We start from the raw sequence: 22506 nt of genomic DNA on the forward strand, positions 1-22506 counted from the left end.
TCACATCTCTGCCCAGACCACACTACCACTCCGTCTGAATACAAATCACATCTGTGCCCAGACCACACGGTCCATCCCTCTGAATACAAATCACATCTGTGCCCAGACCACACGGTCCATCCCTCTGAATACAAATCACATCTCTGCCCAGACGACAGGACCTGAGGGAAACAGTGCCACAGCATCAGAACCTGACACTCCATTCTGGCTCCAAAGGAGAAGGTTGCCTCTCAATGCTTCTCTGATGAACAAGGAGCAGAAGAAACTGTGATTCAGCAGGAATAAGGTCTTGGTAAACGCAGCAATTATTTTATTTCCTCTGACATTGTTCATGCTGAATGGGTTTTGATGCTCTGTGTGAGCGGTGTTATGAGAGTTTTAGGGGACTGTGATAATATGTGCCTGTATGGGATAATTCCAGGAAGTGCCACTGAGCTATGATCACTGTACCTGGATGCCGAATTACAATGACATTAGCATGCCCGATTTTGAATGCATTCAGCTGAATGTGGAGAAACTACAGAGAGTCGTTTTACAATAACCAAATACAACTACCCTTCATCCAGTGAACAACCTCAATGAATTACTCATCCTTAAGCTCAGACGACTAATCAATGTCAGACAGCCAGAGGTCGCCAGATCCCACCGAGTTATGATATTTCAACCGCTCCCTCATTCCCTCTCTCCTTTGTTCCCTCTCTCCATAGCTCCCTCGCTCCCTCTCTTCTGCAGTTACAAAGTGGAACAAAGTCATTTTCCAAACATCCATCGATTGACAAAGGAAGACAGGATGCCAGAAGGGTAAGGGGGGAGGGAGAGAGGAGGAAAGACTGAGGGGAGAGGGAGCAACGGAGGAAAGCGTGAGGGGAGGAGGAGCAACAGAGGAAAGCGTGAGGGGAGAGGGAGAAGAAGTTAAATGTCCCCATGCTGCTTTGTTGCTAAAAAGGAGGCCATTCAGGCTTTGTTGGCGACCTGCTTTCAAAATGGCTGTTGGTGATACAGCGTCCTGTTGTCAAATTGGACGTTGTTATCTCTTATCAAAGCACGACATCAGGGGTAGATGCCTTGTTTGGAATCTTAAATCAGGTACTGTACAAAGCTTTCCTCGTGACAGATTTAACAATCTGACAGAGAGACCGAGAGCGAGAGACAAGGGTACACTAAAAGATCGTTTCACCCAACTTCTTCCTACGGCAAAAAGCTTTATGCAGAGAAAATGACTGTTTATGTTGAAAAGCATTTAGAAAACGAGAAGCTGCATTTCTACAGCCAATCACCAGGGCTTACTGAAGGCTGCTATATACCTACATGTTACTGATTGCTGTTATTGTAGACATAAAAACATTTCTGAACGCTATAAAGTGGAATGTCCCGTTATATCAAATCAGGTTTGAAAGGAACTTGACAGATATGTCATCGCTAATCTGATTAACTTTTCACATGCAAGAGTACACCTCATGTAAATTGTGATGGATACATGTGATTCCATACAAGAACTGACAACCCTGACTGCACTGCACTTACTCAACTAAAAGAGAATACACTAGAGAACCACCACTAGTTTCTTTTGGGTCTAGGCTAAAGCTTGAGTTGTGCCAAGAAGTAGAGTTGAGTAGCTTGGATGAATAAGGTGCCCAGAGTAAACTACCTGCTACTCAGTCCCAGAAGCTAAGATATGCATATTATTAGTATATTTGGATAGAAAACACTCTGAAGTTTCTAAAACTGTTTGAATGATGTCTGTGAGTATAACAGAACTCATATGGCAGGCAAAAACCTGAGAAAAAAAGGAATTCTCCGGTTGGAACATTATTGAAGATTTATGATAAAAACATCCTAAAGATTGATTCTATACATCGTTTGACATGTTTCTACGGACTGTAACGGAACTTTTGGACTTTGAATTACTGGGCTAAACGAGTAAACAAAAAGGAGGTATTTGGACATAAATTATGTATTTTATCGAACAAATCAAACATTTATTGTGGAACTGGGATTCCTGAGAGTGCATTCTGATGAAGATCATCAAAGGTAAGTGAATATTTATAACGCTATTTCTGAGTTCTGTTGACTCCAACATGGTTTTGTTCTCTGAGCGCTGTACTCAGATTATTGCATGGTGTGCTTTTTCCGTAAAGCTTTTTTGAAATCTGACACAGCGGTTGCATTAAGGAGAAGTATATCTCTAATTCTGTGCATAACACTTGTATCTTATATTAAAGTTTATGATGACTATTTCTGTAAATTGATGTGGCTCTCTGCAAAATCACCGGATGTTTTGGAAGCAAAACATTACTGAACATAACGCGCCAATGTAAACTCAGATTTTTTTATATAAATATGCACTTTATCGAACAAAACATACATGTATTGTGTAACATGAAGTCCTATGAGTGTCATCTGATGAAGATCAAAGGTTAGTGATTAATTTTATCTCTATTTCTGCTTTTTGTGACTCCTCTCTTTGGCTGGAAAAATGGCTGTGTTTTTCTGTGACTAGGTACTGACCTAACATAATCGTTTGGTGTGCTTTCGTCGTAAAGCATTTTTTGAAATCGGACACTGTGGTGGGATTAACAACAAGTGTATCTTTAAAATGGTGTGAAATACTTGTATGTTTGAGGAATTTTAATTATGAGATTTCTGTTGTTTGAATTTGGCGCCCTGCACTTTCACTGGCTGTTGTCAAATCGATCCCGTTAACGGGATCTTAGCCGATCTCAGCCATAAGAGGTTAGGTAACAAGAAAATGTAAAAGCTTGAAAACTATGTCAACTAATGCCCTGAAAAGGAGGGCACAACTGTGTAGTGATGTCAGACTGCGCAGGGGAGAACACGCACCATGGCGACACTGACAGGTCGGTGTAGCTGAACTAGCAACGTGAGCCATTCATCAACCACGCACACTCATAGTTGGCGGGTGGTGTGACCGTGTCTGAGCAGCGGCGCACCTCCCAGTAATGACCAGCTATGATTTACATTGACACAGACGGTCTACAGACCTCTTCACATTCAAATCAATACATCTCCGTCTTCCCTAAGTCATAAACACCAGACAGCCAGCCAACATCTCTGGAATCGCTTGACTTATTACCTCAGGTGGGAAGATGCCCTTAGGCTCAGATCTAGGATCAGTTTACTCTCTCCAAATACTAACATTAAAAAGGGGCAATCAGCAGTTGAAACAATAAATAGTTTCTGTAAAAAGCTGAGGGATGGGGCTAGAGAAAGGTAACCACTCTCAAACTCATAGACAGAGCTATGGATGCAAGGACTGACCATCCACGACATCAACATTATAGTTTTAACCGTGTTATGAGGCTATTAAGTATTTGTTTATATTTCCATCGTTTACAAACATTGGAGTAAACCAAGCTTATATTTTGGGTTCTGATGGGGTACGACAGTTGAACTAAGCCATTTATAAAACTTAAAACAATTTAAGAATGAAATGGGTACATATCATCAATTTATAAGCAAAAACATGGATGTAGTAACGGCAGATTACCCCTTTAACCATTAGAGGTAGAACACACAATGGACCTTTCGATTGGCGTTTAGAGATCATTTCCTCTTACACGTAGTTTCACTGAAGAACTAGTGTTAATCCCAGACGTGATCACAGCTCTGTTTGTCACATTACCACTAGAGGTCGACCGATTAATCGGCATGGCCGATTTCAAGTTTTCATAAGAATCTGTAATAGACCTTTTTGGATGCTGATTATGGCCGATTATATTGCAATCCACGAGGAGACTGCGCGGCAGGCTGAACACCTGTTACGTGAGTGCAGCGGCAAAAGGACCTTGTGGCTGCAAGGAGCCAAGGTAAGTTACTATCTAGCATTAAACTTTTCTTATGAAAAACAATCAATCCTCACATAATCACTAGTTAACGACACATGGTTGATGATATTACTAGGTTAACTAGCTTGTCCTGCGTTGCATATAATCAATGCGGTGCCTGTTAATTTATCATCGAATCACAACTTCAACTTCGCCAAACGGCTGATGATTTAACAACAGCGCATTTGCAAAAAAAAAGCACATTCATTGCACAAATGTACCTAACCATAAACATCAACACTTTTCTTAAAATCACGCAGAAGTATATTTTTTTTAAACCTGCATATTTAGTTAAAATAAATGCATGTTAGCAGGCAACATTAACTAGGGAAATTGTGTCACTTCTCTTGCGTTCAGTGCAAGCAGAGTCAGGGTATATGCAGCAGTTTGGGCCGCCTGGCTCGCTGCTAACTGTGTTTCTTCCTAACAAAGACCGTCATTTATTTGCCAGAATTTTACATAAGTATGACATAACATTGAAGGTTGTGCAATGTTACAGCAATATTTAGACTTAGGGTTGCCACCTGTTCGACAAAATACGGAATGGTTCCGTATTTCACTGAAAGAATAAATGTTTTGTTTTCGAAATTATAGTTTCCGGATTTTACCATATTAAATTACCAAAGGCTCGCATTTCTGTGTGTTTATTATAATTAAGTCTATGATTTGATATTTGATAGAGCAGTCTGACTGAGCGGTGGTAGGCAGCAGCAGGCTCGTAAGCATTCATTCAAACAGCACTTTATGGCGTTTGCGAGAAGCTCTTAGCAATGCTTTAGGCACAGCGCTGTTTATGACTTAAAGCCTATCAACTCCCGAGATTAGGCTGGCAATACTAAAGTGCCTATAAGAACATCCATAAGTCAAAGGTATACAGTTGAAGTCGGAAGTTTACATACACCTTAGCCAAATACATTTAAACTCAGTTTTTCACAATTCCTGGCATGTAATCCTAGTAAAAATTCCCTGTCTTAGGTCAGTTAGGATCACCACTTAATTTTAAGAATGTGAAATGTCAGAATAACAGTAGAGACAATGATTTATTTCAGCTTTTAATTCTTTCATCACATTCCCAGTGGGTCAGAAGTTTACATACACTCAATTAGTATTTGGTAGCATTGCCTTTAAATTGTTTAACTTGGGTCAAACGTTTCAAGTAGCCTTCCACAAGCTTCCCACAATAAGTTGGATACATTTTGGCCCATTCCTCCTGACAGCGCAGGTGTAACTGAGTCAGGTTTGTAGGTCTCCTTGCTCGCACACGCTTTTTCAGATCTGCCCACAAGTTTCTATAGGAATGAGGTCAGGGCTTTGTGATGGCCACTCCAATACCTTGACTTTGTTGTCCTTAAGCCATTTTGCCACAACTTTGGAAGTATTGTCCATTTGGAAGACCCATTTGCGACCAAGATTTAACTTCCTGACTGATGTCTTGAGATGTTGCTTCAATATATCCAAATTATTTTCCATCTTCATGATGCCATCTATTTTGTGAAGTGCACCAGTCCCTCCTGCAGTAAAGCACCCCCACAACATGATGCTGCCACCCCCGTGCTTCACGGTTGGGATGGTGTTCTTCGGCTTGCAAGCCTCCCCCGTTTTCCTCCAAACATAACGATGGTCATTATGGCCAAACAGTTCTATTTTGTTTCATCAGACCAGAGGACATTTCTCCCAAGGATGAACCAGACTCGTGGAGGACTACATTTTTTCCCCTGAGGTCTTGGCTGATTTCTTTTGATTTTCCCATGATGTCAAGCAAAGAGGCACTGAGTTTGAAGGTAGGCCTTGAAATACATCCACAGGTACACCTCCAATTGACTCAAATTATGTCAATTAGCCTATCAGAAGCTTCTAAAGCCATGACATCATTTTCTGGAATGTTCCAAGCTGTTTAAAGGCACAGTCAACTTAGTGTATGTAAACTTCTGACCCACTGGAATTATGATACAGTGAATTATAAGTGAAATAATCTGTCTGTAAACAATTGTTGGAAAAATTACTTGTGTCATGCACAAAGTAGATGTCCTAACCAACTTGCCAAAACTACAGTTTGTTAACAAGAAATTTGTGGAGTGCTTGAAAAACTAGTTTAAATGGCTCCAACCTGAGTGTATGTAAAATTCCCGACTTCAAATGTATGAAATACAAAATGGTATAGAGAGAAATAGTCAATGCGTCATAATTCCTATAATAACTACAACCTAAAACTTCTTAACTGGGAATATTGAACCACCAAGCATCACTTAAAACACAACAGTAGTCTGCTTAGTATGAATCCTCAATATTTGTGGTCTGTACCTTTGTTGTAGGAATCCAATGAAGGGCGCAACCCCGGTGCCTGGTCCAATCATGATGAAGGGTTTGGAGAGGTCAGAGGGCAGTCGGAAGGAGCAGTTCTGACGCACACACACATGGACCTGAGGTCAAAGGTCAAAAAGTGTTTATGGGTGTGTCACACCTATACACTCGTATAATTGCAAAGATTTTACTGAGCTACAGTTCATATGGAAATCAGTCAATTGAAATAAATTCATGGGGTGAAATGTCTGGTGAGTATGCAGGCCATGGAAAAACTGGGACATTTTCAGCTTCCAGGATCCTTACGACATGGGGCCAAGCATTATCATGCTGAAACATGAGGTGATGGCGGTGAATTAATGGCACGACAATGGGCCTCAGGATCTCATCACGGTATCTCTGTGCATTCAAATTACCATCGATAAAATTCAATTGTGTTCGTGGTCAATAGCTTATGCCTGCCCATACCATAACCCCACCACCACCATGTGGCACTCTGTTCACAACACTGACATCAGCAAACCGCTCGCCCACACAACGCCATACATGCTGTCTGCCATCTGCCCGGTAAAGTTGAAACCGGAATTCATCCATAAAGAGCAGTGGTATTGAAGGTGAGCATTTTCTCGCTGAAGTCGATTACGACGCTGAACTGCAGTCAGGTCCAGACCCTTGTGAGGACGACGAGCATGCAGATGAGCTTCCCTGAGACGGTTTCTGACAATTTGTGCAGAAATCTTTCGGTTGTGCAGACCCACAGTTTCATCAGCTGTCTGGGTGTCTGGTCTCAGACGACCCCGCAGGTGAAGAAGCCAGATGTGGAGGTCCTGGGCTGGCATGGGTACACATGGTCTGCGGTTGTGAGGCCGGTTGGACGTACTGCCAAATTCTCTAAAACGATGTTGGAGGCAGTTTATGGTAGAGAAATTAACATTAAATTATCTGGCAACAGCTCTGGTGGACATTCCTGCAGTCAGCATGCCAGTTGCACACTCCTTCAAAACTTGAGACACTTGTGGCATTGTGTTATGTGACAAAACTGCACATTTTAGAGGGGCCTTTTAATGTCCCCAGCACCTGTGTAATAATCATGCTGTTTAATCAGCTTCTTGATATGCCACACCTGTCAGGTGGATGCATTATCTTGTCAAAGGAGAAATACTCACTAACAGGGATGTAAACTAATTGGTGCACAAAATGAGAGAAATAAAATTTATTTTGGTTCTTGAAACATGGGACCAACACATGTTAAGTTTGTATGCACACACACACATAGACACCTCTACTCACCTTAGGGAGGGCTGGGGTGCTGGAGGACTGAGCCTTCCCAGGGTGCACCAGGATGGGATCAACTAGGTCAGAGAGCCAACCTGTACACAGGCCACGCCTCCCCACGGGTCTCCCAGTGCATGCTGGGAACTCTATGACGTTGAAAACAAAGTGCAGCCGACCTGGATGTCTTAAACTGGAGCTGGAGAGAAGAAGAAGAAGAAGAAGAAGAAGAAGAAGAAGAAGAAGAAGAAGAAGTGACAGGGGAAGTGATAGAGGAACAGATTAGGAGAAATAGTGGAGAAAATATATGAAGGTACTATCTTGTTCCAGTACGTAGAGGGTAAATAAGTGACTGTATACCATCAGTGATGTAAAGTACTTAAGTAAAAATACTTTTAAGAACCGCTTAAGTCGTTTTTGTGTATCTGTACTTTACCATTTATATATTTGACTACTTTTACTTTACTACATTCCTTGAGAAAATATTGTACTTTTTACTCCATACATTTTCCTTGACACCCAACAGTACTAGTTACATTTGAATGCTTAGCGGGACAGGAAAATAGTCCAATTGACACACTTATCAACCAAACATCCCTGGTCATCCCTACTGCCTCTGATCTGGAGGACTCACTAAACTTAGAACATCCCTGGTCATCCCTACTGCCTCTGATCTGAAAATGGTGCCATCTGGTTTACTTAAAATAAGGAATTTGAAATTATTTATACTTTTAATACTTAAGTATATTTTAGCAATGACATTTACTTTTGATACTTAACTATATTTTAGACCAAATACTTTTAGACTTTTACTCAAGCAGAATTTTACTTGAGTCATTTCTATTAAGGTATCTTTACTTTTACTCAAGTATGACAGCTGGGTACTTTTCCCACCACTGTATACCATAGCCCACTCTTGTTCCAGTACGTAGAGGCTAAATAAGTGACTGTATACCATAATCTTGTTCCAGTACAAATTAGGGTTAAGTGCCTTGCTCAAGGGCACATTGACAGATTTTTCAACTAGCAGTCTCGGGTAGTGTAACCAGCAACCTTTCACTTACTAGCCCAACGCTCTAACCACTAGTCTACCTGCCGCCCTAGTACAACAGCTTACCTTGCCGCGGAGTACGGTCTTGGTTGCAGTTTGGGCAAATGTTCTGAAATAAAAAGGAAAATGTAACAGGTGAGAGGATATTACCGTAAGGAGGCATCCATCCATCGTATCACCTTTCTATGTAGATCACTGACAATGGCGTAAAGGAGCTGAGGGGACGCCCTACTTCAGAGTTGAGATTCACCCACTCAACCTCCAAGTCCTATTTCCTTGTTACACACACTCACATTTATTTTAGGGCATACTTCTGTATTCATAAAATCATGTCGTTTTCATATCCCCAGAGTGTTGATGTGGTGCATGTAGGATGAAGATAGTTCATGTCCACCATATTTCAATGTCAGCTTTGAAGGTGCCCTCTTTTGGGGTAATTTGGAGTCTGGGAATGAGACCTCTGAGGAATATGGTACAGGAAGAGTTATAATAGTTGTGTACGGTGTGGCTCAGTTGGTAGAGCACAGTGCTTGAAATACCAGTACCACCAGGCACTGCTGTAATTCCATCTCCCCCTGCCATTGTCATCTACAGGTTTAACATGGCCATTAACCATCTCATTCCCTCCCTGATGGTCTACAGCCCGGCCAGGCCTCCGAGTTCTGACAGTAAACGTTCTACCACAGACAACGACCACACAACGGGGGGGGGGGGGGGGGGGGGGCAATCACTTGACATCACTGGAAGCAGGAATCTGATGCATATCACAAGATATTCCCTTAATGTTTAATAGTAGTGTTGGAGATATTTCACGATATGAGTGACATCTTATTTCTGTCCATTACACAAAGATGAAAAATAATAACCCCAAAGTGGATTACAATTACAAATCACCTCTTTACCCAACCTTTATATTCCACAGCATCTGTAGCTGGGAGAGTCAATGCCACAGTAAAGATAATAATTAAGCACAAAGTGTTACTCCACCTTAAACTCACTCAGGCAAACCTAAATGGGGCACCGCGAGGCCAGTACATGTGTTTTAACACAGACACAGTCAGAGCAGTAGCGATCGTTAACCTGTGGCCTGCCCTGCCCTCCACAGCTCTGTAGCTATGCCCCTGTTAAATATAGTAGGATAGTCAATGACAGGACCTCAGCAACAGCTAGTGGACCCAAAACACTTCCACCAGCACATTCTTCACCTGGGTACTTATGTCCCCATTTACATATGGCCACATTTCTTCATCGTCGTTTCAGCTACTGAAAAGGTGTTGCTGTTTTTTATTTAACCTTTAATTTAACCAGGTAGGCCAGTTGTGAACAAGTTCTCATTTACAACTGCGACCTGGCCAAGATAAAGCAAAGCAGTGCGACAAAAACAACAGTTACACATGGAATAAACAAACGTACAGTCAATAACAGAATAGAAAAAGTCTATATACAGTGTGTGCAAATATTGTAAGATTAGGGAGGGAAGGCAATAATTAAGCCATAGTGGCGAAATAATTACAATTTAGCATTAACACTGATAGATGTGCAGATGATGATGTGCAAATAGAGCTACTGGGGTGCAAAAGAGCAAAAATAAATAACAATATGGGGATGAGGTAGTTGGGATGGGCTGTGTTAGTTTACAGATGGGCTGTGTACAGGTGCAGTGATCGGTAAGCTGCTCTGACAGCTGATGCTTAAAGTTAGTGAGGGAGATATAAGTCTTTAGCTTATATGTTATCAAAAGGGCTGTGTCACAACGCTGAATATTAAGTCGTGACACAGCCTCTTTGTAGGGGGACATTGCAACTTACAAGTGCAAATGGGACACATAACACAGTTCTAGTCTAAGTATTTGTTATGAGTTTTAGATTACTTTTATGTACAATATGTATTGATGTGATAAATGCCCTTTCCAACTGGCTTCAAACAAATCTACATAAGTCATCGTCAGCGCAAGTCTAGGCATTATGCCATGAGAGACTATAACGCCTAACTGTCTGCAGCCAATAGTTCTCTGTGTCAGGGGTGAACAAATGGTGAGACAGGATGGAACCACTGATGGGTCGCAGAATTTGCAATTTAACAATTTCCTTTTTGCAGTCCTAGATCAAGACTTGATTGAAGCCATGCAGGAACATTGGTTTGGTAATTTAGGATTCAGTAAAATGTTTGTAAAAATCCAAGTTGGGTCAAAAAATAAGGGGAAAAAAATAAGTAAGTCGGGGAAAACACTATGTAAAATGATATTGAACCTGCATTCACTGAGGCTATACTGCCCTCTGCTGGTTAGATGAGGAATACCAGTACATCACTTAGATACGCTCACTGTATTGTGACCATTAGAAACTAGAGACATGTTTTGTAACGTGTAAAAGCTAAACAATGCCCTCTGATTAGCTCAGACATTATGACTGACAGGAGAGGGAGTGTGCTCTGACCTATGAGGAGGCTGAGAGGGGGCTGGCAGGCGGGGAAAGCCGTGAGCAGGTCCAATAGGCCGAGGTTGGGATCTCTGACATAGAGGTTGTAGTCGGCTGATCCCTGTTTACTGCACAGCTCCTGTAGTCTCCTCTTCTCACCACTGTCTCCTGTACACTCCACCAGGGAACGGAGGAACGCCTGAGAAAATACTAAGTAGCATTACACACCACATAGCACAAAACCTATTATTCCAGATAGTATAGTTTGGGCTGCTGAGGGGCGCAGCGGTCAAAGGCACTGCGTCTCAGTGCTGGAGGCATCACTAGACACCCTGGTTCGAATCCAGGCTGTATCACAACCGGCCGTGATTGGGAGTCCCATAGGGCGGCGCACAATTTGTCCAGCGTCGTCTGGTTTTGGCCGGTGTCGGCCGTCATTGTAAATAAGAATTTGTTCTTAACTGACTTGCCTAGTTAAATAAAAGGTTAAATAAAATGTAAAAAATGTAACTACATTTTTTTTTTAAATATTGTAGTTTCTTCTGGACTGCTGGGACTTTTTCTGAGCTCAACAATGTTACATTGACGCCTTGACAAACAAGACAATGGCAAGTTGGCTGAGGCAGAGACAGACTTGGCACCCAGGCAACATTCCTGCACCATACTGTACCTGCCAACACTGCAACCTTAGCTGTCTGCCACACACGCTCAGAAGGACCTAGAGTGTCTATCTTACTGCAGTGCAGTAAACTTTTACAGACAGGTTCTGGTTCTGGACTGGGTTGTTCAGGTATAGGAAGTAAAAGGAGAAGGGACCTTCTTAGGGACAGTCCTGAGCTCCAGACACCAGGTGAGCAGGTAGTGCAGAGTGCTGTTCTCTGGGATGTAGGAGGGGATCTGAGCAGCTGGAGGGAAACAACACTGGGTCATATTTGACATCGATTACATATACTGTGTGTAGTTACATAGAGTTCTAATAAATGTGTTTAATGTCATCACTAGAGCTATATAGTATAGAGAGACTATTAAAAAAAACACTGCTGCTGAGAAAACTGCATACTTTTCTTCTTGGTTTCTTTTCGCAGTGAGAGCTGGAGGCGGTTGCTCTTCTGATCCTCTAGGCCCAGTCTATGGAGCAGCTCCCCCACCTCGGAGGCTCTGTTAGGGCAGAGCACATCAAGCGAGTCCCCAGGCTGGTAGGCCATAGGGTGGGACTGGGTACACAAAGGAGAGGATGGAGTAAAGAAACTACTTTAACCACCATTTCGATCTATTGGTCTCTGTATGAAAAACCATGTTGTAAGAGTGGGACGGCCACTCACTGAGATGTCCATCTCGATCAGTAGGGCTGTTTTAACTGAGTCGTCTCTGGTCAGCTGGACTGCCCTGGAGATGGGAACCTCGTGAAGAGTCTCCTTACTTACCGGAGAATTGGTCTGGGAAGGGACAGGATATGAGGGGCTAGTGATGTTAGAATTCAAACAAATATATGAGTTGAGAGACAACCCACCTCTTCTTCTATGGTGGCTTCCTGAAGCGTGACATCCAGGTAAGGTGGAGGCAGAGCTGGAACGTTGAGGGCCAACTCAGACAGCGGGGGCAAGGAGCGTGTCAGAGAGGCCTCTACAGCAGCAGGGGGAGCCCCAGACTGTCCACTCTGTGTCGTCAACACTGACTTGCGTTCAGAGACAACACTATCAAGTTTAAGAGCAGTCCCAGTGTTGTCGGTCACAGACACCGGTATGAGATCAGTAACTGAGCTTCCAGTCTCTGATGCTGAAACAGACAAAGAATCAGTCTTAGCAATCGCTGCTGTTCTGAGGGATTTGGTGCTCTGGGATTCTGATTCGTTGAGACTCAGGAGGTGGAGTTTGATGTCTGTTGCTGACGATTCAGGTGTTTCGTTCCACGATACTCTCTGGTCCCTAACATGGCCATCTCTCTCAGGCTGAGGGGCGGCCATCTTGGATAACGCTCCTCTGATCGCCTCCCACAGTCCTTCAAGCCAGGGGTCCAACACCAACTCAAGCCTGGACACACACACACACACACACACACGGTTTGGATTAAGAGCTAAACTATTAACATGAGACAGCCCCTAAGAGGCCACTACCAACTGAAGCCTGGACAGAAAGCAAAGACTATTCAGACTCAGAGATAAGCAGTGTGATGGAACAGAAAGATAATGTGCCACACAACACAAACGAGGTGACAGGAGGTAAGTGGGGAAAGTACATTAACATAGTGTCTCTATTGATGCCACTTTTATTTCTACCGATTCATGAAGACATTGTACCCCTACTTTAAAGCTTCTATGGTGAGTGGCAAGATTTAAAGTGTTTCTCATACATCATGTAATAATATTTATTATTTTCCCAATTCAAAAACCTTGGGCCTTACCCTACACCGTCGTCTGCATGTCCTGTTGCATAGAAATGTTTAGCACCAAGATCCAGTAGACGGCTGTCAATAGTCTTCCCGCAGTTGCAGAAATCTGCATAGTTTGTATCACCCAGAGCTGGAGCAGAGAAAAAAAACAAGATATTGACCATCAACACAATAAATCTTATTTTAAAGCCATAGTGACAATTTATCTCAGCACTAGGCATTTCGTCTGAGACACACAATTCTTCTTTACCTAAAAAAGCATAGCAGAGGTGTGCATAGAGGTCGCTGGGCAGGGTCTTTTTCTTGATTCTCTTGACAAACTTCTGGGCCGTGTCTGGTGGGTCCCCGTCCCCTGTGGTAGACACAACGAACACCACAGGAGAACTCTCCTTCTCCAAGTTAAACTGGGGGTGGGATACACAAAACAGGATCAGTATTCATATGAGAATAGAAGAGGCCAGTAACAACATCTACCACAAATACACTCATACATAGGTCTAGTTATGTTTCCTTAGCAGACTGATTGTTGGCTATGTTTCCCATTGTAGGTGTCGTGCCCGCATTGGAATGCATACCACCATGGAGGGCAGGTTGACACTATTTTGTGATTGATAACTTCACCTTGTCTCCTTCACTCAAGCAGCAGATATCAGCAAACAGTCCCCTCTCCTCGGCCTCGTCAGCTATCCCCTCGGCTATGGACTGGGCCTGGCCTTTCTGAGACCCGTACAGAACCAGGAACCGAGGCTTTAACTCACAAGGCATTCTGCTGGACAAGTGGAAACAACAGTAGTCAGTGACACTTTACGTTATTGCAAGCAAATCTATAAATTGTTGTGGCAACATTGTTCCTATTGTCATCAACAAAACATTGTGCAGAAACTGAGAACCCTCATCCATACTGACACTGATCCTTCCATTTCACCTCGACAACAGATTAAAAACAGAGCCAAGTAAAACTGAATTCAGACTAGATCATCGACTGAGTACATTTCATGCATTTTACCTGCACAATCGGAAAGTTGAAGAGCTAGTAGCAGATCCCAGTGGAATTCCTTTCGTAACATTGTATAATAAACCTTTGAACACGTTCAGCACTGTACAAATCCTACCCAGAAGTTACGTCACTTATGACGCACGACATACACCAGGAAGGAACAGACTGTCCTAATGCACGTGGATTTGTGTCCATTTATTTATCTAACGGGTAACATATCACCAACTGCTTTTCTCTGATATGAGGATGCTTTTGGAGAACAGCTCTCTGAAACTCCATGAGATTCGCTTATCATCCAACAGGCAGGTAGCTGTTAATATCCTGAGTGCCAGTCTTCCAGCTCTGGACACTGACCAGCTACAAAACTCAGTGGTGGAGTCCGATATCGTTTATTTGGTGGAACTGACAGACAAAAAAAATTGCACTAACTAGCTCACAAGCCAAATATTGAATTCACTTTTCTGGACGATTTACTCAAGCCTGGGAAAGAGCAGCCTAACAATACCAGTAACACTGCAAAATGAGCTGTCTGATAGTTTGCTCAAATATACGTATTCACCCCAAAACATTATCAAACGAATACAGTTACGGAGTTTTAAACTCTTTGATACAACATTTTCATCACACCAAAGACGTCTCGACTACACCGCGAGATAACAGTGATAGAATCGCGAGACTGGAAGAACTCATTTGTCAACGGGATAATAGGAGGGATTTGGAAAATAAAGTAAATTAAAACATTTTATGCACAACATCTCTCACAAACCGTTAATTGTATAAAAGGCAACTGAAATCTATGTTCACAATATAGTAAAAAAAAATCGAATCATTCGATGATTTATCAACTTCCCCCTCCCCACTTTGTCTCGCCCTCCCCGCCCTGAGATCCTTCCAGAAGTCGCCGGCAGACCCGTGCGACCAAGTGCCCAGCAACGCTCCACTTTTTCACCGATAATAGTCTGAATTTCAGCCGTGGACACTTCTGAAGTGTCGCCGTCTTTCAGGCAACATGTCCGCTATGGGGCAGCTCGCGTTCGATGAGTATGGACGGCCGTTCATCATCATCAAAGATCAGGATAAGAAGACTCGGTTATCGGGCCTTGATGCACTGAAGGTACAATGGATTTAGCAGGTCCCGTTAGCTAGCATGGCACTTCATTCATGTTTCAGCATCTTACCAAGGCACATTTGCAGAACACTTGCAACTTCAGACCCACTTGTTTAGTTAGCTAGCAAGTAAGTTAGTTATTATGGACTTATAGTTAACATTCTGAGCCAATCAAAGTGTATATTTAATTTATGTTGTACAAGTTGGCTAGTTAGCGGATTAGCTACGGCATGCTATGTCTGCCCATGTGCTTATTTTCTGAAGACGCCAGTGAGTCGCGGCTGGTTGTCAAATAAACAATGGAATCATTTAACTAGCTAATGTCATCATACGTTATGTGTTTTCTCACTTAGTTATGATGAATAATAAATAAAGTGCAATTTTTAGTTTGGTTTTATTGAACGTGCGTATGCTGTCATGCAGCTAACGTTAACTAGTTCGCTAGCTAAGTAGCTTAGCCAAAGTTAGTGGTCTAATCTAGATGACAAGGTTTGTCAGTTGCTTCTTGACCATGACTGAGAGTTTGACCAACGTCCGTAAACATTCACGGAGATAGCCATCTACCTAGTTGATCATTCCCGCAGCATCCCTCCCTCAGCCACAGTGAAGAAATTCACCAGGTTTGCTTTTGTGTTTTGCAGTCTCACATCATGGCAGCAAAGGCGGTTGCCTCGACGCTGAGGACGTCACTAGGACCAAACGGTAAGCCCAAACAGCCACAATGAAGCTTTGTCATTCACAGCGCTATGATAAAGCCACTACTAGTATTTTTGTGTGCTCTACCCCTCTGGTTACTTAACACAGTAACAGCTACCTAAGGCTACACATTCATCTTGAAGTACATTTAATCCCCCCTTCACTTTTCCTCTTTCATTAGGCCTGGACAAGATGATGGTTGACAGGGATGGGGAGGTGACTGTCACCAACGACGGAGCCACCATCCTCAGCATGATGGATGTGGACCACCAGATCGCCAAGCTCATGGTGGAGCTCTCCAAGTCTCAGGACGACGAGATCGGAGACGGGACCACCGGAGTCGTTGGTACGCTCCCCTATATATATGAGTCTCCCTGATTGATCTTTGACTCATTAGCTTATTAATTAAACAATTGGGGTCTCTTGCATCACTATCCTGTTAGTAGGCTGTCATTGTAAATAAGAATTTGATCTTAACCTCTCTTGGGTACGTGAGACCTTAGCGTTCCACCTCTTCAACAGCCAGTGAAACTGCTGGGCGCCAAATTCAAATACAGAAATACTCATTATAAAAATTCAGAAAACAAAACATATTTTACATAGGTTTAAAGATTAACTTCTTGTGAATCCAACCACGGTGTCAGATTTAAAAAATGCTTTACGGCGAAAGCATACCATACGATTTATTTGAGAACATAGCCCACTAGACAAATCATTACAAACAGTAACCAGCCAAGTAGAACAGTTACACAAGTCAGAAATAGAGATAAAATGAATCCCTTTGATGATCTTTATATGGTTGCACTCAGCAGACATTCATTTACTCAATGAATGTTCCTTTTGTTCGATAAAGTCTCTTTATATCCAAAAACCTCAGTTTTGTTCGTGCGTTTTCTTCAGTAATCCACAGGCTCACCGCAGTCAAAACAGCAGACAAAAAAATCCAAATTGTATCCGTAAAGTTCATAGGAACATGTCAAACGATGTTTATATTCAAACCTCAGGTTGTGTTTAGCCTAAATAATCGATAATATTTCAACTGGACAATAACGTCGGCAATTTAAAAGGTAAACAAGAAAGGCACTCTCTCGGTCTCACGCATTAAAAAGCTCTGTGACACTTTAGGGTTCACCCATTCAGACTGCTCTTACTTCCTCATTTTTCAGAATACAAGCCTGAAACAATTTCTAAAGACTGTTGACATCTAGTGGAAAGCATAGAAACTGCAATTTGAGTCCTAAGTCAACTTGTAAGTCGCTCTGGATAAGAGCGTCTGCTAAATGACTTAAATGTAAATGTAATGGATAATGTAATGGCATTGAATAGAAAACTACAAAAAACTATTTCCTGGATTTATTTTTCTCGGGTTTTCGCCTGCCAAATCAGTTCTGTTATACTCACAGACACTATTCTAACAGTTTTGGCAACTTTAGAGTGTTTTCTATCCAAATCTACCAGTTATATACATATCATATCTTCTGGGCCCGAGAAGCAGGCAGTTTAATTTGAGCATGCTTTTCATCCAAAATTCCGAATGCTGCCCCCTACCCTAGAGAAGTTAACTGACTTGCCTAGTTAAAAAAAAAAAAAAACATTGGATGGTAAACTACTCCTGCTTCCTTTTTTTTGTGCCAATCCAGACATTGGATTAATATTGCAGATTGCTCCTCTTCCCCTCCCTTACACCAGTCACTCTGTCCCCAGTGGAGTGGTCTGACATTGACAGGGGATACAGCACCACGGCTCTCTCACCTCTCATCTAGGACCTTCATCTTACATGGGGCTTGTGAGAGAGCTGACAATTTCTGAAAGCCATGCACATTACCTGCAATTCTTTCTATGATAAGAAGTTAATCAATGCAGAATCATATTGGTACACTCATCCAAACTCCTCCCCTCTCCTCTCCAGTGCTGGCTGGTGCTCTCCTGGAGGAGGCAGAACAGCTGCTGGACAGGGGCATCCACCCCATCCGTATCTCTGACGGTTACGACCAGGCCGCCAAGATCGCCATCGCGCAGCTGGACAAGATCAGCGAGACTTATCCTTACGACCCCAGCAACACAGAGCCACTCATCCAGACCGCCATGACCACGCTAGGTTCCAAAGTGTGAGTTTTACTGGAAGTTGGTGCTTTTTTTGTGGTTTTCATGGCAACTTTCAGAAATGTCAGTTATAGTCCAGCTAGCTATTGGCATGGCAACATGGTGTAGAGTTTGCGCTCTTTGCAAAAATTGATTTGGCCCAGATGTGATGGCATTCATGTATTATTTATGAACCTGGCCGTTGGTTTCATTAGGTCTCATACACATTTCTCCCCCCCATCTTCCTTCTTTCAGGATCAACCGCTGCCACAGACAGATGGCGGAGATCGCAGTGAACGCCGTCCTGACGGTGGCGGACATGAACCGTAAGGACGTGGACTTTGAGCTGATCAAGATGGAGGGGAAGGTGGGAGGCAAGCTGGAGGACACCCAGCTCATCAAGGGAGTCATCATAGACAAGGAGTTCAGCCATCCTCAGATGCCCAAGGTACACAGACGGCAGCAGTGCCTCGGCCATACAGTGTAGCACGCCTAAGCTGTCACCTCGGCTGTCACCTCAGATGTAAACTAGGATGCAGTGCATGTTGCTCCTCTTCCCCTCCCTTACACCAGTCACTCTGTCCCCAGTGGAGTGGTCTGACATTGACGGGGGATACAGCACCACGGCTCTCTCACCTCTCATCTAGGACCTTCATCTTACATGGGGCTTGTGAGAGAGCTGACAATTTCTGTAGATTTAATTTTATTTTACCTTTATTTAACTAGGCAGGTCAGTTAAGAAGAAATTCTTATTTTCAATGACGGCCTAGAAACAGTGTGTTAAGTGCCTTGTTCAGGGGGAGAACAACAGATTTTTAACTTGTCAGCTCGGGGATTCGATCTTGCAACCTTCCAGTTACTGGTCCAACACTAACCACTAGGTTACCTGGCGCTCCAATGTATTCTTCTAGCCCATCCAAGTCTAAAGCACTCCCTTTTTTAAATTGTATTTAGCAAGGTAAATCATCCAGTTATCTTCTACAACAATCTCCTTTAATCCTTTTCCCCTCAGCTCCTCAAAGACACAAAGATGGCCATCCTGACCTGCCCGTTTGAGCCCCCTAAGCCCAAGACCAAGCACAAGCTGGATGTGACCTGTGTGGAGGAATACAAGGCCCTGCAGAAGTATGAGAAGGACAAGTTCCTGGAGATGATCAAACAGGTGAGTCACACAACCTTTTACAACTTACTATTTCTCTACAACACAGCTGCTGTGTACATTCCTGTCATTCAGTCCGCATAACTAGAAGATGTGTATATGAAGGACCCTCATCTCCTTGAATCTCGTTTAATTAAATATGATCTAAACTAAAGATAGAGTTGACTGAATATGTGATGAAATAAAATAAATAAGTTACAATATGACATATTGTAACTTTTCTCAGATCAAGGATACTGGCGCTAACCTGGCCATCTGCCAGTGGGGCTTCGATGACGAGGCCAACCACCTGCTGCTGCAGAATGAGCTGCCCGCCATCCGCTGGGTCGGAGGACCTGAGATTGAGGTGAGACACACCCACTGCATACAGACATCGTGCCATTCAGCTGGAAATGTTAGTTTATTTCCCCCCGTGTATTCCTGTGTTGCTAACCTCTGTTTCACCCTTCCTCAGCTGATTGCCATAGCGACAGGAGGCCGCATCGTGCCACGGTTCTCTGAGCTGACTGCTGAGAAGCTGGGTTCAGCCGGCGTAGTCAAGGAGATCTGCTTCGGCACCACCAAGGACCGCATGCTGGTCATCGAGGAGTGCAAGAACTCCAGGGCAGTCACCATTTTCATCCGCGGAGGAAACAAGATGGTGGGTGGACTGCTAGTCTGCTAATGTTGACCGTTGGAGACGATGCTAAGGGGACTGATAATCGGTTTATGTAGACAGTCCAGAGATTCCCAATCATTGGTATCTCTTTCGGGTGGACAATTCTGGTCCTGGGGGGCTGTCGGTGTGCATGCTTTAATTGCAGCCCAGCTTTAACTGTCCCATTCTATATTTATTTATTTCCCCTGTCAGATCATTGAGGAGGCTAAACGCGCACTGCATGACGCGCTGTGTGTCATCCGTAACCTGGTCAGGGACAACCGCATCGTGTACGGGGGCGGAGCCTCTGAGATTGCCTGTGCCCTCGCCGTCAACCAGGCCGCTGACAAGGTACAATGTACACACACCACTAACACGCCACATCAGGTCAAACATCCACAGTACCTGTTTAGAAAGTATTCACAGCCCTCAACTTTTTCCACATGTTGTTGTTAAAGTGGGACTAAAATGGGTTTAATTATAATAATTAAAAATTTTAAAAAATGGAACCATTGGAACATTTTATATATAAAAAATCTTGATTTAGATAAGTATTCAAACCGCTGAGTCAATACATGTTAGAATCACCCGTGGCATCGATTACAGCTGTGACTCTTTCTGGGTAAGTCTCTAAGAGATTTGCACACTTGGATTGTGCAACATTTGCCCATTTTAATTGGTTTTTTTATATATTCAAGCTCTGAAGATGTTATTGATCATGGTTAGACAGCCATTTTCAGGTCTTCCCATAGATTTTCAAACAAAAACTAACTCTTAGTAGTACATTTTTTTTTTATCCTGAAACTCCCCAGTCCTTAACATTTACAAGCATACCCATAACGTGACGCAGCCACCACTATGCTTGAAAATATGGAGAGTGGTACTCAGTGATGTGTCGTATGTTTGGGGCGAAGTGTATTGATAAACTTCGGATGGTGTTAATTCACCATGCTCAATGGGTTATTCTATGTTTTTAGTTTTTTTAATGTTTACCCATCTACCAATATGTACCCTTTGCAAGGCATTGGAAAATGCCTGGTCTTTGTGGTTGAATGTGTTTGAAATTCACTGCTCGGCTGAGGGACCTTACAGAAAATTGTATGTGTGGGGTACGGGGGGTGAGTCATTCAAATTTGTTAAACACTATTATTGCATCATTATGTGACTTGGAACACATCTTTACTCCTGAACTTATTTAGGCTTGTCATAACAAAGGGGTTGACTACCTATTGACTCAATACATTTCAGCTTGTCATTTCTATTTCATTTGTACAAATTTAGAAAAATATAATTCCACTTTGACATTATGGGGTTTTGGGTCTAGGCCAGTGACACGTCTACATTTAATCCATTTTAAATCCAGGCTGTAACACTTTCTTTTATTTTTTTTTATTCAAAGGGTATGAATACTTTCTGAAGGCACTGTAAAACCTTGTATTAGAGTTTGACTCAATAACAGCCTGATGTTGATGGTGAGTTATCTGAAACAAAGCCATGTGCTCATCTCTCTACTCTTTCTGCAGTGCCCGTCTCTGGAGCAGTATGCCATGCGGGCCTTTGCTGATGCCCTGGAGGTGATCCCCATGGCCCTGGCAGAGAACAGCGGGCTCAACTCCATCCAGACCATGACTGAGGTCCGCGCCAGGCAGGTCACCGAGAACAACCCAGCCCTGGGCATCGACTGTCTCCACCTCAACACCAACGGTAAGGACAGATTCACAATGTGGAAAATGTTATAAAAATAAACAGATTCATAAAAGTTAATTGGATATACAAAAGATTGGTATATTTACAATGTTACCTAACACTTAATATAAAGCACGTGTCAAACTCATTCCACAGAGGGCCAAGTGTCTGTGGGTTGTCGCTCAGCCCCTGTACTTTCATGAATTAAGGTTACTTATGAGTAAGGAACTCTCCTCACCTGGTTGTCTTCAATTGACAGGGAAAAACCAGCAGGCACTAGGCCCTCCATGGAATGAGTTTGACACCCTTGATATAAAGCATGGGATCTTTTCCTAAATAAATGTGTAATTGATGTTGACCCTCTTGTCTCCCCCAGACATGAAGCAGCAGCATGTTATTGAGACTCTTCATGGGAAGAAGCAGCAGATCTCTCTGGCCACACAGGTAGTCAAAATGATCCTGAAGATAGATGACATCAGAAGCCCTGGAGAGTCAGAAGACTAGGGACCTCCCACTGAGCGCATGCTCGGCCTGGTCTTCTAGAACTGTGTTCTTCTAATTTAGAATGTTCTGGAACTGAGGCATTCTATAATGGCTGTGTTTATAGAATGTTCTAGAACTCAAATGCAGAGTTCTAGAATGTTCCTGGGATCTAGAGAAGCCTTTAGGCACTTGTCGAGCACTGTCCAACCCTGCGTACTGTTATTTATCATTTGATACTGAACCCCCCACACACACCAGCTCTTGTAATGCTGAAGTCATCAATAAAATGTTGGTCTGTGCAATTTCTCTTTCTCGTGAATTTCCCCCCTTGATGATACAATACTAATTGATTCTCTTTAGTACACTCTTGTAGGTAAAAAAATA

General features: G+C 42.9%; 2 protein-coding genes and 2 non-coding genes across 5 annotated transcripts in view; 3 read left to right on the plus strand and 1 right to left on the minus strand.

The window, feature by feature from the left end:
* The window catches only part of LOC139531535 (methionine synthase reductase-like), a 30024-nt gene extending 15591 nt beyond the window's left edge, over positions 1 to 14433 (minus strand). Inside the window, exons 1-12 of one of the 2 annotated variants that reach the window (XM_071328048.1) lie at positions 14281 to 14433; positions 13896 to 14043; positions 13525 to 13678; positions 13287 to 13404; positions 12397 to 12916; positions 12209 to 12322; positions 11947 to 12100; positions 11703 to 11791; positions 10905 to 11085; positions 8536 to 8578; positions 7437 to 7617; positions 6147 to 6265 (exon numbers count right to left, since the gene is read on the minus strand). In XM_071328048.1, the coding sequence (XP_071184149.1) occupies positions 6147 to 6265; positions 7437 to 7617; positions 8536 to 8578; positions 10905 to 11085; positions 11703 to 11791; positions 11947 to 12100; positions 12209 to 12322; positions 12397 to 12916; positions 13287 to 13404; positions 13525 to 13678; positions 13896 to 14039 (1817 nt within the window). In that variant the 5' untranslated portion in view covers positions 14040 to 14043; positions 14281 to 14433. The remainder of the gene's footprint in view (positions 1 to 6146; positions 6266 to 7436; positions 7618 to 8535; positions 8579 to 10904; positions 11086 to 11702; positions 11792 to 11946; positions 12101 to 12208; positions 12323 to 12396; positions 12917 to 13286; positions 13405 to 13524; positions 13679 to 13895; positions 14044 to 14280) is intronic. The other variant, XM_071328046.1, reaches the window with a different exon arrangement.
* A 72-nt stretch (positions 14434 to 14505) lies between these two features.
* Positions 14506 to 22424, plus strand: LOC139531536 (T-complex protein 1 subunit epsilon-like). The gene is made up of 11 exons (XM_071328049.1): positions 14506 to 15385; positions 16021 to 16081; positions 16257 to 16421; positions 17985 to 18183; positions 18413 to 18605; positions 19170 to 19319; positions 19543 to 19662; positions 19771 to 19956; positions 20167 to 20304; positions 21477 to 21657; positions 22016 to 22424. Exons 1-11 carry the CDS (start codon positions 15281 to 15283, stop codon positions 22141 to 22143), a joined length of 1626 nt encoding a protein of 541 aa, XP_071184150.1. The 5' UTR covers positions 14506 to 15280; the 3' UTR covers positions 22144 to 22424.
* LOC139533123 (small nucleolar RNA SNORA49) lies at positions 17745 to 17878 on the plus strand. Its single transcript, XR_011666709.1, has one exon. It is a non-coding gene; the product is annotated as a small nucleolar RNA SNORA49 (small nucleolar RNA).
* On the plus strand, positions 18711 to 18844 carry LOC139533124 (small nucleolar RNA SNORA49). Its single transcript, XR_011666710.1, has one exon. It is a non-coding gene; the product is annotated as a small nucleolar RNA SNORA49 (small nucleolar RNA).
* Positions 22425 to 22506: the final 82 nt, after the last annotated feature.

This window comes from Salvelinus alpinus, chromosome 10, assembly GCF_045679555.1.
Source record: "Salvelinus alpinus chromosome 10, SLU_Salpinus.1, whole genome shotgun sequence".
Lineage (NCBI taxonomy): Eukaryota > Metazoa > Chordata > Actinopteri > Salmoniformes > Salmonidae > Salvelinus > Salvelinus alpinus.

What these genes read in the sequence shown, in the direction of transcription:
- LOC139531536 (XM_071328049.1), top strand. Translation starts at nt 15,281, where the DNA reads ATGTCCGCTATGGGGCAGCTCGCGTTCGATGAGTATGGACGGCCGTTC. An exon ending in TCCGCGGAGGAAACAAGATG is followed by an intron (nt 19,957 to 20,166) that starts GTGGGTGGACTG and finishes TTCCCCTGTCAG; the next exon opens with ATCATTGAGGAGGCTAAACG. An exon ending in TCAACCAGGCCGCTGACAAG is followed by an intron (nt 20,305 to 21,476) that starts GTACAATGTACA and finishes CTCTTTCTGCAG; the next exon opens with TGCCCGTCTCTGGAGCAGTA.